At 46.7% G+C, this 16,629-nt stretch overlaps 2 protein-coding genes across 8 annotated transcripts in view; both read right to left on the bottom strand.

The window, feature by feature from the left end:
• GPRASP2 (G protein-coupled receptor associated sorting protein 2) overlaps positions 1-16,629 on the bottom strand; it is a 121,982-nt gene that overhangs the window by 62,306 nt on the left and 43,047 nt on the right. The gene's annotated exons all lie outside the window — the stretch shown is intronic.
• Positions 2,649-16,629, bottom strand: part of GPRASP1 (G protein-coupled receptor associated sorting protein 1) — a 63,036-nt gene continuing 49,055 nt past the window's right edge. For 3 of the 7 annotated variants that reach the window (XM_063635188.1, XM_055268442.2, XM_063635189.1), the window contains 4 exons: positions 8,841-11,172; positions 8,208-8,275; positions 7,809-7,886; positions 2,649-7,527 (listed from right to left, as the gene is read on the bottom strand). In XM_063635188.1, coding sequence (XP_063491258.1) covers positions 3,003-7,193 — 4,191 coding nt within the window. In that variant the 5' untranslated portion in view covers positions 7,194-7,527; positions 7,809-7,886; positions 8,208-8,275; positions 8,841-11,172 and the 3' untranslated portion in view covers positions 2,649-3,002. Of the gene's footprint in view, positions 7,528-7,808; positions 7,887-8,207; positions 8,276-8,840; positions 11,173-16,629 lie in introns of those variants that run through there. The other 4 variants (XM_063635190.1, XM_063635187.1, XM_063635191.1 and 1 more) reach the window with 4 other exon arrangements.

Genomic DNA, 16,629 nt, shown 5'->3' with positions numbered 1-16,629 from the left:
CTTACCATGGGGCTGCTACCTAGGATGGGACCAAAGAAACACATCCTAAGGAATAAGCAGAGATCACAACACAAGAGAGCAAAGGGTATGCAGAGGGGAACCTATGAGACTATCCATGAAGCAGGTTCTGTAGGTGGTCCCCAGAAAGACCCTCCTCCGAGGCCCAAGACAGCAGGGAGAGAGAGCTCACACGGAGTAGCAACGCACTTTGTGTCCCTCAATGGGAATGAGATCCTGCTGCATGGGGCTGAGATCCAGGAATCCCCTTGGGGATCGAGAAGCTTGGAGTATCCTAATGAGAAATCGTAAGTGAAGGGCCCACAGCATCTAGGTTTCCTCCCCTCGAGTCTATGTCTCCTCCTCCTTTTCCTAGAACTGCTGGGATTGAGGTTCATTCCTCTCTTGCATCCCCAGCCAGCTGGAGCCTTGGAGCAAAAGGCAGATGTATGTGTTCTCTTATCCTGCCCTCGTCCACCCTCCGCCAGTTTTGAGCTGGTATCAGCCATCCCCACTGCCTGAATACGGCCAGTAAGAAGACAGAGAGTAGAATGAGTGCTGACGCATAGCTCACGGTTCCCATCCCCACCCCTGCCTTTCCTGATCCAGCACCACAGGTATTCACGAATTGTCACTTCACCATTTCCCCGCTCTGGGCTCCCCTGAAGCCAACTCCATCCATATGCCCACCTCTCCCACCCACACATAGAAACACACGGCGCTGGGCTGGGAGCCCTGGGATGTTCAAAAGGCAGGAGGCAGCCGGGGGATCCGAGGCACTACCTGCACCAGCATCTAGTCTCAGTCACCGCCTCTCAGGGATGGCATCTGCTGTCCTTGCACCCACCTCCTCCAATAGCAACAGCTGCTTCTCTTCAAAACGCCTGGGGCAGGTAGAGTCTCTGCTTCTTGAGCTCCTGGACAAAACACAGACCGTCTAAGACGCTCGCGGTTGGCTGAGGGATAGTTTCCTCTACCAAGAAATGCTGTAATTCCGGTCGCCTGAGAAATTAGTTTTCAGGCTGATGAAGCATGGAGAGATACCTACCCACCTTAACATTCCGCTGTTCCCCCCAACTCCCGCTCTGCGGAGCACAGTTGTCGTCCGCCTTTCCTGTACTTTCTGGGTGTAAGAAAACACTCCTCTAGGCCGGCTCAACCCAGAGCCTGGTCACATGACCCACCGTCAGCCACCCCCCCGCCCCCGCACGTGACTGTGCAGTCAGCTAGTTGGCCATAGCCCTGGATGACAGTCAGAAGACAGCCTCCGGGGTGCTTGCTAGAAGACCTTCAAGCTCCTGGCCCAGACAGCTGGAAGGAAGGCCGGGCTTTGCTCTGGAGGACCACTGGGCTGGCGAGGAACATTCAATGAGGATTTGGGAGATGAAGTGATTTGTAATATTTTGTATACGACTCGAGCGACATACTAAAACACACGCAAGATCTGTCTTGAAAAATGCTGGTAAGCAAAACAAATATTGAAACTCCAATTTGCACCACCAGGATGATCCCTGTTAAAACTTGATTTGTGAAGGGAGGCAAAACTGCCACTTTGCCCTACTTTCGTAAACCTTAGCAAACTAACATCATATTGGAATTTAATTTATATCATTTATAATGAACCAGAAATAGTAAGTAATGATAAATAAGATCAGGTGGGAAAAAGCACTTTGCATTCTGAGGCAAACCAAATGTAAAAGGGTCACTTTATCTATTTTTTTTTCCTGAGAAAATAAAACTTTGCATATTTCCTGTTATCCTGGACTCTCTCCCCAAACCGACTTTATCCCTGTCTCTTGCTACTGTCTGAACATATATGTTCCAACCTTTTTAAATGTAAAAATACATGTGGGATGAACTCAGGAACTTTGGTAATTTTACAGTTTGGTCCTTTAAATAATTTTTATTTGACAAGCCAGTTCTTCTGAAATTGTAGTCTCTCTTACCTCTTCATTCCTTTGATACATTTTATATCATTGTAGAATTTTCTATTATTAAATAATATACACTTCACATGAGTTTGGTCAATTTATTCACATTTATTTTTCAAATGGGATCATACTTTCCATGTATGACACCAGTGTTCTCTATTATATGAAATATCAATAGTGTCAGGGCTTTTCCTAATTTAAAACCCTATACATCATCATGTTTAATGGCTGTATGATGTTGCCTTAACACTTACCATGGTACCATCATGATTAAATTGTCTTCCTGACTCAATCCAATCCCTATGCTTTCCTGTCTTATTCTTTTGCCCTTTAGGTAGTATGGAAGCAGCAGTTGTACTTTGAGCTGTAAAATACAAATCCTCAGCTCTTTAAAACTTATGTCATCCTCTATGTTGCTCAATATATTCCTCTCACTCACTCTAGGCAAACAGGATACCTCACTCCCATAGGAAAATTTTTCCTGACTCCATGCTTTTTTTTTTTTTTTTTACTCCACCAGTATCTTTCCCAAACTTCAGAGTCCAACTGAAGTAGCTACTTTTTCTCTGAAGTATGCCCTACATAGCAGCCCCTGGTAATTTTTTGTGTTTAAACCTGAGAAAAAACTTTTGAAAGGAACTTATTATTCAATATATTAATTATCTCTATGTGTGTTCATGTGTTATCATTGGGCCCGTATTTTAATTTCAAGAAGGGTGATTTCTGCCAACTTCAACATAGAACTTTATTGAAACACAAACAACACTCAAATATATATATATACAGTAGAACGACAATCAGAAGTGTGGCTTATTTATGATGGCTCAGTTCACTATAAGCTCAAATACTGAACATCACAATCTGGACAAGACAAATATCAACAAATATGTTTTCAGCTCTAATATTCAGTTGGCATCAGAAAAATGCTCCAGCTTACAGACAGAGTTGGACAAAGTTAGTGTCAGCACTAAAGATATATGTTGCAACACAGAACCAACTGTTAAAATCAAAGCATTACTCAAGGATAGTAACTCAGGAACATAAGGACAATCTGAGGCCAGCAATTAACCATTACTAATTTTCTTGGTCCCCTTCAGGGTCATTCTGATTGTCTGTTTTGCCTTGCAGTTCCTTAGCAAATTTCTCAACTTTGTGGAATGCAGAAATAAGCGGCTCAAGATTGAAATCATCATCAGCGAACACTGTTTCTTTTTTGATATTGTTGCCAATATTCTCAAATATTGCAAGAACAATTTGAATATTGTCATTTGTCTCTTCCCTGTTAAAAAGGCCTATAAATTCTGACACTGCTTCAGCACTGAGTAGTTCTTTCGTCATGAAAAGATTTTCAGACAAATTCAGTAGCATTTTCAAAACATGAAACCTTGTTTTGGCATTGCCTGTAGCTAATAAGGAGAGAAACCCAGACATATAATTGGCAACCACTGTGTGATAGTCGGTAGTAGTAGTGAGATGTCTAATCATCCTTATTCCAGACAGCTGTTCCGGGGAATCCAAGCTATAAGCAAGGGTTTCCTCACATACTTTACATATGTATGTCTGAATCATGTTTAGATTCGGATAAGGTGGGGCCATGCGAATCATATTTTCCAAAAAACTTGTTCTAACTCGGGAGGATGGATAATTAAGCAAGGTTTCAATAAGTGAGACAACACCTGAATCTCGAATGAAATCTCGGGTAAATTGAGAAGCACTTCTCATACCCATTGCAATTTTAGATATTTCATGAATAAAAGGATCCCGAACTTTTTCCATTAATAAAAGGAGTTCTTCAAACTCTTCAGAACCAATTTTCAGCTCACATTGTATGCAGTTACAGGACCAACTCTCAGGCTCTGCACTCTCCTTGGCCCTAAGATGCTCTCGAATTTCCTGGACTGACCGGTAGGAAGGATCATACTGAAATGGGAACTCAGGATCAGGCTGATCAGGCTGAAGCAAAGATTCCTGATCTTCCCTTTCTGGGCTAAGTACCATGTTCCTGGGTTTGCCCCCAAACATTTCACAGAATAAAGATGCTGCCTCTTTGGGAAATCTAAAGGGGCTTATAGATGGGAAGCCGACCCTACCCCATGGACCAGGCTTGAACTGAACAGTGACCTCCTCCCAACTCTGAGGCCTGCGTGAAGGATCAGGCTCCTGTTCAACTGAACACGTAGACCTGCAAATGGCCCTGAACACGGGGCTAGGATTTGATTCAAAATGGGCCTCATCTCCTGCCCAGAACCAGGACCCCACTATGGCCCCATCTTCATCAGCTAAAGTCCTGGACTCACAGTTGCTTCCATTGTCAGTCCTGTTATCTACCTCATCTTCAGCCTCAAACCAAGACCCAACAATGGCCCCTTCCTCATTTTCTGGCTTGGACTCACAGGTGGCCACAGTTCCAGTTTCCTTAATGGCTTTGTCTCTAGACCAGAACCAGGACTCAACAATCATCTCTTCATCATCCTCTGGCTTGGATACACAACATGGTCCTGCTTCTTCACTGACTTCTTTTCCATCCCAGAACCAGGACCCAAAAATGGTTTCCTCTTCAGTCTCTGACTCCATCTCCTCTACTGCCTGAGATCCAGCCTCTATACTGGCTTCTTCTTCAGGCCAGAACCAGGACCCAACAGTGATTTCTTCCTCCTCAGTCCCAGGCTTTGACTCAAAGCCGACTCCTGCCACTGCCTCCAGACTGGCCTCTTCTTCCCAGAACCAGGACCCAATAATGACTTCTTCCTCTTCAGCTTTAGGACTGGATTTGCTGCAAGACCCAGCCTCTCTTCTAATGGTCTCTTCTCTGGCCCCAAACCAGGACCCAACAATACCTTCTTTCTCAGCTGCTAGCCTGTCTTCTTCTCTAGTCTCAGCAGCTGGCCCTAGTCTGTCGTCTTCTCCAGCCCAGAACCAAGAACCAATAATGTCCCCCTCCTCAGCTTCTGGCCTGGACTCTTCTCTGTCAGTAGCCTCTGAAATGGCTTCATCTTCTTTCCAGAACCAGGAATTGATCATGGTCTCCTCTTCAGTCAGTAACTTGGGCTCTTCTCCAGTCCCATCTATATTACTCTCTTCTGTAGCCCATAACCAGGACCCTATAATGGCCTCTGGCTTTGTGTATTTTTGGGACCAGAACCATGAATTGACAATGTCCTCTTCCTCCTCTGGCCTAGCCTTCCAACTTCCTCCACTGGCAGGATACATACAGGGTTCCTTTTCTGCCCAGAAGCAAGACTTATTATTGGTCTCCTCAGCCCCTGCCATAAATCTGCATCTGACATCAGTCCCATGCTTCATACTGACCTCTTCTTTGGCTCCAAAACATGGTATCATGGTCTCTTCCTTGGCTCCAAAACATGGTATCATGGCCTCTTCCTTGTCCTCCAGGCTAGACTTGCTGTTGACATCACCCTCCACACAAGCTTCTACTCTGGTCCAAAACCAGGACCCAATAATGGGCTCCTCCTCCTCAGCCCCTTGCATGGTGGCACAGCTAGCTTCAGCCCTACAATCCATATAGGTCTGGTTTTCAGCCCAAAACCAGGACCCGAATATTGTCTCTTCTTCAGCTTCTGGCCTGGCCTCTTCTCCGATTCCAGCCTCTATATCAACTTGTTCTCCAGACCAAAACCAGGGACCAATGACCTCTTCTTCCTCAGACCTTGGCCTGGACTCACAGCTGACCCCAACACCAGATTCCACACTGGCCGCATCAGTGACCCAGAACCACGACCCAAAAATGGTCTCTTCCTCAGCCTCTTGGTTGACCTCTTCACCAGCCCAGAACCAGGAACCAATAATGACCTGTTCATCATCAGCTGCTAGTATAGATTCAGAGGTGGCCTCAGCCCCAGTTTTCATACTGGTCTTTTCCCTAGCCCCAAATAAGGAATCACCAATAGGCTCTCCATCAGTCCCCATACTGGCCTCTTCTTCAGTCCAGAACCAGCTCCCAATTATGGATTCATCCTCCACTTGTAGACTGGACTCTATGCTGGCTTCATCTGCCATGCTGGACTCGTCTATAGCCCAGAACCAGGTCCCAATGAGGGCTTCCTCCTCTGACCTGGCTTCTTGCTTGGCCCTGGCTCGGGCCTTGGTTTTGGCCTCTTCCTTTGCCATTGCTCTGGCCCTGGCCTCTTTCTTGATCATGGGCCTTGAAAAGGTATTAGCATTTTCTTCAGGCCAGAAACAGGACTCTTTTTTAATTACATCTATAGACCCAGGCATGAAATCAATGCAAGCTTCTCGCTTGGCCCTATGCCTGGCCCTGTTATTGGCCTCCTTCCCAGCTCTCATTTTGGACCTGAATTTGGCCTCCTCTCCAGCCCCAAACCAGGACTCCAAATGGTCTTCATGCTCAGATCCAGAACTTGATTCAACATAGACTTCTTTCTTAGACCTAAACCTGGACCTGCTATTGGGATCTTCCCTAGGCCCAGACCAGGTATTGGTTTTATCTCTGGCCCAGAACCAGGGTGTCTTAACAGACTCATCCTCAGAACCAGAACTAGATGCAATATAGAGCTCCTGGTTAGTTTGCGACCTAGACATGGTATTAGCCTCTTGATTGGCCATGTGCCTGGATCTGGTACTGTCTTTTACCCTATTCCCAGGATGAAATTTTGCAGTGACCTCATCTCCACTCCAGAACAAGGAACTCACAGATTTGTCTAACCATTTGAAATCAGAATTAGGAGAGGCTTCTTGTTTGGATGTAGGCCTAGGACAGCACCAGGACTCCATATTGGTCTCCTCTTTTGACCTAAAAGAAGGCTGGAATCCTGCTTGGTAATGGGCCTTCCTTCTAGGAAAGCTCTCAGTGTCTGTATTAACCAATTCTCTATCCTCAGACAGGTACTTTGTTTTAGCAACCAACACAGAATCAGTACTGACAAGTGGAGAGGCTATGATATTGGTCTGGGAGTTTCTCTCTGTCTTAGACAATCTTTCAGCACCAAACCTGGGCTGAGCCCACATCTGGGCTTCTTCCTTAAATCGTGAAACAGGTATTGCCTTGGCCTTACTCTTAGGACGTGCCCCACCCACTGCACTTGTCTCAACTTTGGTGCTTGCTCCAGGCATAACCTTGGACTTATTCTTGGGCCTTGCCCCAGGCATTATCTGGGCCTGGGTCCTAACCTTGGGTCTGACCACCAGAGGGACATCATTCTCTATCTCAGCCCCACCTACAACCTCTTCCCCAGGCTTCTTTTCAGGCTTGACCTGGGCACCAGACTCAATCTCTGCCCCAGTCATGGTACAAGTTACAAACAAAGTCCAGTAATATACTCCTCCCCCAGTCTAAACCTCAACCACAGATCTGTCACAGGTTTGTTTCTTCACACTCTGATCTTTAGGTGATTGAGGATATAAGCTTGGAAACAAGAGTTAGAGTGAATATCCAGTCCAGTAGTCACTCAGCCTCCTTCCCAAACACAGTCTCAGTCAGTAATTCAATAAGACAGATAGAGTGTAGAACAGGCACAACCAAGCTTGAGGAAGATAGAGATTTCCTGGATGGGTGCAGACCCGTTGAGGGTGGTTGTCAGCAGCAACTCCACCACCAGCAGAGCAGCCACTGGAGGTGGATCTAGGGAGAGAGAATGAAATGGGGCTTTGAGTCTCTTCCAATTGTGTCACCCCATGCAGAGACATACGCAGTGAGACTGATGTTGAATGCTAGGTGGGACAGCTGGGCTTTGAGAAAGTCTCTCTGGACCAGCTGCCTCCTACAAAACAGGTCCAACAATGGTAGGAAAGTGCGTTGGCAATGGGAGGGGCCAAGAAGCCCCCAGATTGGACCGTAATCACTCCCGGACCCATGCTGGTCTCCACTACCCTGCCCAAAAGTATACCCACTCTCATACCAACCTTCACTGATGTGGTGCAGTTGCCTCCTTCTTTTCTTATTCAAGTAGTGTCAAGCCCCACAGCTGACAGAAGGGGATCCTACAGACAAGTAAACATACAGGAAAGAATGGAGAATAGTAGATAGGCAAGCACTCTGGCCCCTGCGACAAATATCTCTCTTCCCATTCAAGGGTTCAATGTATCTATCGTTTCCTGTGTCCCGGTCCCTGCTCTCAGGTCTTTTCTGAATCACAACCCAACCTACACCTATCTCATGTCTCCTGCAAGAAATAAAAAGGATGCTGGCACTGTGCAAATCCAGCAGAGTAGAAGTGGGTCTGCCCCCACTGGGCTCAAAGCCACCTGCCATGCTCTTTCTCCAACTGTCCCCTGAATTGCCCCCTTCCCCTTCTCACCAACCTCCAGAGCTGTGAGCCAGTCTCCTCCTCCTTGCCTTTCTTGCAGAACTGGCCAGGCTTAAAGCAGGACTATGGACAAATAGATGAAAAAGTAAGACAGGAAATGAGGGGTGGCAGTAAAGCCCTTGGTAGACAGACCAACACTAAGGATAAGAATCCCCATATCATTGATATCTGTCTTTCAACATTCGGGGTTTTGCTGGTGGAATATTCTCGTTTTATTTAGGCCCTGCTTCAAGGTTCTAGAGATAACAACTCCTTCTCTTGATGTCATACTCTTCTCATTACTCCCTTCTCCAATTCTGAGGATTCACCACTAGGTGCGCCACATCCCCTTGCTCTGCGCAGCATAAAATGGGGGAAGGGCGCCGCATATTCTAGAAAACAGGTTGTGAATTGGTACTTGTCCGTATGTTTCCCTCATCACCCCTACCTCCAAAGCTCACCCTTTCAAGCCCCCAGTTTAGGACCGTGGGGGAGGCAGGTGGGGATGGAAGGTGGGGGAAGCGCCTGGAACACCATTAGAGAGGAGAAGATTAGGAGGTGCTCCTGGATGCCTGACCTACTCTGGTCGCAGTCCCCCACCCAGATTCAGTTCTCCACTGTTTGGCACCCACCCCACATCCCCACACACCTCCAGAAATCCAGGCAATATTCGTGCTCCTCCTTTATTTCAAGCCTCTCCTCTACAGATGCTCGCTGTGTCCTGTCAGAATACGCCAGACCTACCGCGCAGACGGAAGACTTTGACATCAACCTGGAGCCTGTGGGAAGGGACGGCACCCAGGACACGGGGCCCCACAGGCCCCTTTCCGGAATCAGGGCCCGGAGCAGCGAACGCGACCCACCTCCCGCGGGCTAGGCACAGACCTGGGACGCTGGCCCACGAGGGCCTCCCCAGGCGCCCCCCAACTGCCTCCCCGGGCGCCCCCCAAAACGGCTCCCGTTTGGCCATTTCTCCCGCAGGAGCCTCCCCAGCAGCCGTCTCTCGGTACAGAAACCGTCGAGGGCGGCGCGCAGGCACCTGCAAAGCTGGCTGGGAAGCGGTCAGCGCGGTTCTCCTCCAGACGATCTGAGGGTGCCTCTGGAGCCAGCCCCTCAGCCCTTGGTCCAGCCTGGCCCGCACCAGTCACCGCCTCCCCATAGCCAGGGATCTCGGGCACTGCGCACCTCTCTCCAGCGCCCGGCTCCGAACAGATCGTCTCCTCGTTGCCAGGCTGTCCGGGTCCGGGGGGCAGGTTGCCAGCCGGTCCACCCTGGCGGACCACCCCCACACCACCACGGCCCCCCACCTCACGCACCCCTACTTGCCTTCAGAGGCCCAGAGCTCGGGTCATCGGCCTCCCCCTCCTCTCTTGAGCTCTCCTCTGGCTGCTCTTCGGTTGGATTCCCACAGCTTTCCCAGCGATCCAAATGGCAAAGACGAGTCCCGCCCCCCACGCCTCTGCACCAAATTGGGCAGGGGCTGCGCAGGGGCTGCGCAGGATGCGGCAAGAACCGCTCTCCGCTGGGGTGTCGGGAAGGGGGGCGGAGGGATACGGCGCGAAAGTGCAGGACGCCCCCCTCACAGAACCACCATAGTTCCGACTCAGAGGTGGGCGGGGCCACGACGAGCCCTAGCCTGGGCCTGCGGGTTGGCACCAGGCTGCCTCAGGAGGCCCCCGCGGACCCTAACGTGGCGACGACCACATTTCCGGTGCTGCTATAATATATGGCACAGGCGGGCGGCTGCGGGGCCAGGCGGGGGACAGGATCGCGAGGTCGGGAAGAGACGCGCGGGAGGGAGCAGCGGATGGATACCAAACCGCCCCTTGGTGTGTCTGCACCCCCCGCCCCAACCGCCCCCCTCACAGGGACTGCTGGGTGTTTGCCCTCTCCCTCTCCCTAGTCTGCTCACCCTCCTTCCTGGATGCTAATTGGAGAGGGGGTGTCAGCACTGCAGTGTGGGAGGGGAGAGGCGATTTCAGTCCAGACAGGCCCAGGGTTCTAGGGTGGTCGTCCTGTGCGTTTCTTTCCTAGCTTCGTGGAACCACGCAGGGGAGGAAGGTACACCTGCTCTTAAGTGAACTCCGGGGCAGGGGGCTCCCATCAAGGACTCACCACCGCCCCTCTTCTAAAAGAAGGTAGACCTAGACCTCTAACCCTAGGAGACCAACCACTGGTCTGCACCAGACTCATTTCTTTCTGCCACACTGCTTTTTCTCATTACAAATGGTGGCTCACATTGGCATTGCACCGTCCCCACACTTGCCCCCAAAAGAGGACCTTTCCCTGTCAGGACCCGCAGGAGGTCATAACAGTCCTCTTTCTTTGATGCCACCAGGTAGGGATGGTCCTGGCTCCTCTTCGGTTCCCTGTCAAGTCTTCTCTTGCCATGATATTTGGCAGTCTGGAAATGTGGCTGGTATTCGAACCAGCTTGGATCTCAGCCACCTGCCACAACTACCTATTGTTTCAGCAGTCATTCTCAGGGGAGGATCCCACCGTGCACCCCCCTCCCCGAGACAAAGCAACCTGGCTCCTTTTGAATCCTCTTCTTTCACCCCCACATCCGTCCTCTACTCTTGAGCCCCACCTTTCCCTGCTTCCTGCATGGGACAGACAGAGCAATGTGGTTAAACACAAAGTTGATGTTGTTACTGTTGTCCATTTGAAAACTCATTTAGACGCTACCCTCATTGTGTTTGGCAGGTTAACGGTCCCCTAAAGATGTCCATGTCCTGTTCTCCAGAACATGTACCATTTTATATTTCCTGACAAAGGATCATTAAGATTGCTATTCAGCTGAGTTTAATTTAATATTATTCTGGGTTATCTTGGCCAATGTAATTGCAAGGGTACTTTAGATGTGGAAGGCAGGGACTCCATGTCAGATTGAAGCAGCATGAGAAAGTCTACACTGGTCATTGTTGGCTTTGAAGATGGAAGGAAGCCAAGATCCAAGAAATACAGGCTGTCTCCAGAATCTGGAAAAGACAAAGAAACAGATTCTTCCCTAGAAATGCCAGAGGGATAGCTCCTCTGGCAACATCTTGATTTTAGTGTAGTGAAGCCCTTTGCAGATTTCCAACCTCCAGGACTGTAAGATAATAATAAATTGGTATTATTTTAAGCCATTCCATGTATGGTAACTGGTTACAGGGTAGCAGCACCAGACCTATCTGGTTTAACTTTTATATAACAAAGTTGTGCAGTCTTTCAGTTGCCAGGGACCCTCAGATCATGTTACCTGAGCATCCTCAGATGAACCAAGCCTGCAATCAGAGGGAGAATGTAAGTGTTTGGAATTAGGAGCAGGGCTGAATTAAGAAATGAACACTGGATGGCAGGATCCAGTCAGATCATGCCTCTCAGCATCACCTCATTGTAAGATCCAAAGCCATCAGGATATACCCTTAATACCCCATGCTTATGAAAACCTGACGCAGCCCCCATCTCAGGGAGACATTGTTTTGGGAAGTATCCCTGGTGTTCTCATTACTTTGTTACAAGTAATAAATCCCCTTACTAAATCCTTGCTGTGATCACGGGGTTGATGTCAAACCAATGAACCCACCCACTGTGTTGGCTGGTAACAATAGCAGGAGTAGGAACAGAATACACTCACCATCCTGATGAATTCTATTCCTATTGCCTTTCTTTACCTGTGCTTCAGTCTCTGAGAAATATTTTATGGCTCATCTCACCAATACAGCCACCAATCCCCTTTACTGTTTTATAAGTATGTCCAAAATCACAGTTGCACAAGCTTCTGTGGTAATTCTGCAGGTGCTAGGATTTTTATTCCAAGATATTTACTGACAGAGGAATGGTTCTACCAAAAGCTGACAAATTTTACTGTGTGAGACTTTAAAATGTGTGTTGGACAATTTGTTGTCAGTACTCTTAGAAAACATGGTCTTGTATTGGTTAGTATGTATGGAAGTGATAAAGGCCCTACTTTAAGCTTCTCATGTGTTAGCTTTGTATGGGTATGTATCAAATAGATTATTATTTTTAAAACCTTTGAGCAAATAAAAGATTGAAATAAGATATTCTGACTGCTAAGCACTATTTATTTCCTCCTGTAATTGATTCTAGTTCAATAAATTGCAACAGTCATCTTTCTACTCCTCAGTGCCTACACTAGCACCTGTGTAACCCTGACTTACCCCTGAAATCTAAATGTCAGAGCCAAATAATCTATAAGCATTAAGTCCACGATACAGATGCAACTGTGCTCACTCATCATACTCACTGTTTTTTTCCAAATCCCACCCACCACCCCCAAGCATGCTCATGAACTTGCACACCAGCCTATCACTTGCCTGTTCTCCTCTTGTCTGTCTCAATCACCACGGTCACGGACTTGGTTTTGCCTATTTAGTTTTACTTGCCTCTATACTGTCCTTTATGGGCCTCAGGCAAAGCTTCCTTCTGAGACTTCTCTTTTGGTCAAGGTTGAGCCAAACTCTGTGTTTTCTTATAATGTATCCCCTTCTTCTATCCCAAAGTTTTAAAGGTTGTACACAGAAATTAAAGTCCTCTGTAGTCAGGAACAACTAGGCTGAGGTTGGTCCGGTGAACTATATGGTGAAATTGGCCCAACAGATGTCTATTTTCAGTGTAGCCTGAAAATGCTATGGGAAAGATCTCAGCCTGCCTCTACTACTTGAGACAGGGTACATTTGCAGAACTGGTGGGGAGGCCTGACCCAAGAATATTTTCAGGTCATATTTGGGGTGGGGTCCACTTCAAGAGAATTAATCTTGAAGAAAAACCAAGTCAGGCACAAGGACCCTAGCCCATGAACAATGCCTTGCCATTAGGGAATTATAGCTATTCTAATAGCAACACTGAAATTATTGTAGAACTCCTATTTGTGCCTATTCCAACACAAACTCTCAACTGTATATCTGTCATAGCAAAGACAGGTTTATACGTATCCAGGAAATAACTGTCTTTAAGTAAACTGTAACGCTCCAGTGTGTGGATCCCATTAATAAAGCATAACCTAAAGAGAGGAAAATATCCTCCTTTCTAACATGGATTTCAACTTTTGACTACTACTCAAATCTGACATCATGAAAACCCTGTGTATAGGTGGGGTTAGGAAAATTAGAGAGAACAGTTAGAGGACATTAAGTGCCTGGCAATACAGCTTAGAATGGCAGCAATAACTGGAAGAATCACAGGAAAACCCCAAAAATTCATGACATAGGAAATACCCCTTGAGGATTTTTAGAACTATAGCAGCTGGCATGGAGAGCTAATTAGCTTTACAGGGAGAAGAAAACCTGAATTTCTACAATGCCAATAAATATTAGAAATTAATGGAATGTCAAATTGCTTTCTATAATAGAAAAAATAATGAGAAATCTACACTACCTTTTGTTGTTGTTTCTCATTAACTAACCATCACTTCCTGCCTCATCATGATAGGGCCTCATCACAGCCTGCATCCAGCCAGCGAATGAGAAAAAGGAGAATAGAAGGAGTTGATTTCCTTCTTAAAATCCATGGTGAGGAAATGCTCACATCATTTCCACTCACATTCCATTGATGGGACTTGATATGGTTTGACTATGTCCCCACCCAAGTCTCAACTCGAATTATAACTCCCAGAATTCCCACATGTTGTGAGAGGGACCCAGGGGGAGGTAATTGAATCATGGGGGCTGGTCTTTCCTGTGCTATTCTCATGATAGTGAATAAGTCTCACAAAATCTGATGGGTTTATCAGGGGTTTCTATTTTCACTTCTTCCTTATTTTTATATTGTCACTGCCATGTAAGAAGTGCCTTTTACCTCCTGCCATGATTCTGAGGCCTCCCCAGCCATGTGGAACTGTAAGTCCAATTAAACCTCTTTTTCTTCCCAGTCTCGGTTATGTCTTTATCAGCAGCATAAAAACAAACTAATACAGTAAATTGGTACCAGTAGAGTGGGGTGTTGCTCAAAAGATACCCCAAAATATGGAAGTGACTTTGAAACTGGGTAACAGGCAGAGGTTGGAACAGGGCTCAGAAGAAGACAGGAAAATGTGGGAAAGTTTGGAACTTCCTAGACACTTGTTGAATGGCTTTGCCCAAAATGTTGATAGTGATATGGACAATAAAATTCAGGCTGAGGTGGCCTGAGATGGAGATGAGGGGCTTGTTGGTAACTGGAGCAAAGGTGACTCTTGTTATGTTTTGGCAAAGAGACTGGCAGCATTTTGCCCCTGCCCTAGAGATTTGTAGAACTTTGAACTTCAGAGAGATGATTTAAGGTATCTGGCAGAAGAAATTTCTAAGCAGCAAAGCATTCAAGAGGTAACTTGGATGCTGTTAAAGGCATTCAGTTTTATAAGAGAAGCAGAGCATAAAAGTTTGGAAAATTTGCAGCCTGACTATGCGATAAGAAAGAAAAACCCATTTTCTAGGGAGAAATTCAAGCTGGCTGCAGAAATTTGCATAAGTAGCAAGCAGCCTAATGTTAATCCCCAAGACCATGGGGAAAATGTCTCCAGGCCATGTCAGAGAACTTCCCAGTAGTCCCTCCCATCACAGGCCTCGAGGCCCAGGAGGAAAAAGTGTTCTTGTGGGCTGGGCACAAGGTCCCCATGCTGTGTGCAGCCTGGGCACTTGGTGCCCTGTGTCCCAGCTGCTCCAGCTGTGGCTGAAAGGGGCCCAACATACAGCTTGGGCTATGGCTTCAGAGGGTGGAAGCCCCAAGCCTTGGCAGCTTCCACGTGGTGTTGAGCATGCAGGTGTACAGAAGTCAAGAACTGAGGTTTGGGAACCTCTGCCTAGATTTCAGAAGATGTAAGAAACGCCTGGATGCCCAGGTAAAAGTTTGCTGCAGGGGTGGGGCCCTCATGGAGAACCTCTGCTAGGGCAGTGGAGAAGGGAAATGTGGGGTCAGAACCCTCACACAGAGTCCCTACTGAGGCACCACCTAGTGGAGCTGTGAGAAGAGGGCCACCATCCTCCAGACCCCAGAATGACAGATCCACGACAGCTTGCACTGTGTGCATGGAAAAGCCACAGACAATGCCAACCCATGAAAGCAGCCAGGAGAGAGGCTGTACCCTGCAAAGCCACAGGGCAGAGCTGCCCAAGACTGTGGGAACACACTTCTTACATCAGCATGACCTAGATGTGAGACCTAGAGTTGAAGGAGATCATTTTGGAGCTTTAAAATTTGACTGCCCCACTGGATTTCGGACTTGCATGGGCCCTGTAACCCCTTTGTTTTGGCCAATTTCTCCCATTTGGAATGGTTGTATTTACCCAATACCTGTACCCCCATTGTATCCAGGAAGTAACTAGATTGATTTTGATTTTACAAGCTCATAGGCAGAAGGGACTTGCCTTGTCTCATATGAGACTTTGGACTGTGGACTTTTGGGTTGATGCTGAAATGAGTTAAGACTTTGGGGGATTGTTGGGAAGACATAATTGGTTTTAAAATGTGAGGACATGAGATTTGGAGGGGCCAGGGGTGAAATGATATGGTTTGGCCATGTCCCCACCAAAATCTCAACTCGAATTGTATCTCCCAGAATTGCCACGTGTTATGGTAAGGACCCAGGGGGAGGTAATTGAATCAGGGATATGGTCTCTCCCGTGTTATTCTTGTGATAGTGAATAAGACTCACGAAATCTTATGGGCTTATCAGGGGTTTCTGATTTTGCTTCTTCCTCATTTTTCTCTTGCTCCCGCTGTGTAAGAAGTGGCTTTCACCTCCTGCCATAATTCTGAGGCCTCCCGAGCCATATGGAACTGTAAGTCCAATTAAACCTCTTTTTGTTCCCAGTTTTAGGTACATCTTTATCAGCAGCGTGAAAACAAACTAATAGAGGACTCAATCACCATTTATTAAAAATCTTGTCCTTTCTCTACATGGTGGTGGTAATGAGAGAACTAGATATCCACAGATAAAAGAATAAAGTTGTCTCAGCAAACTAAAAATAGAGGAGAACTTCCTCAACTTGATAAAGAACATTTACCAAAAATCTACAGCTAACATCATACTTAATGGTGAGAAAGTTGATTTATCAGTAAGATCAGGAATGAGGCAGATATTTTCCCTTTCACCACTGCTTTTCTACATCATAATGGAAGTCCTAGCTAATGCAATAACGACAAGAAAAAGAAATTAAAGTTATACTGACTGGGAAGAAAGAAAATTGTTTTCATGTGCAGATGAAATGATTGTGTATGTACAAAATCTGAAAGAACTGACAACAACAAAAAAACTTCTGAAACTGGTAAGTAATTATGGCAAGGTTGCAGGATACAAGGTTAATATATTTTAAAAATGACTTTCCTAAATACAAGCAATGAGAAAGTAGAATTTGTAATTTAAAAATGATAACATTTACATTAGCACCTAAAAATGAAACACTTAGGTATAAATCTAGCAGAATATGCACAATATCTATATGAGTGAAACTATG

Source organism: Symphalangus syndactylus, chromosome X, assembly GCF_028878055.3.
Source record: "Symphalangus syndactylus isolate Jambi chromosome X, NHGRI_mSymSyn1-v2.1_pri, whole genome shotgun sequence".
Lineage (NCBI taxonomy): Eukaryota > Metazoa > Chordata > Mammalia > Primates > Hylobatidae > Symphalangus > Symphalangus syndactylus.
This window is presented reverse-complemented; position numbering and strand designations above follow the sequence as displayed.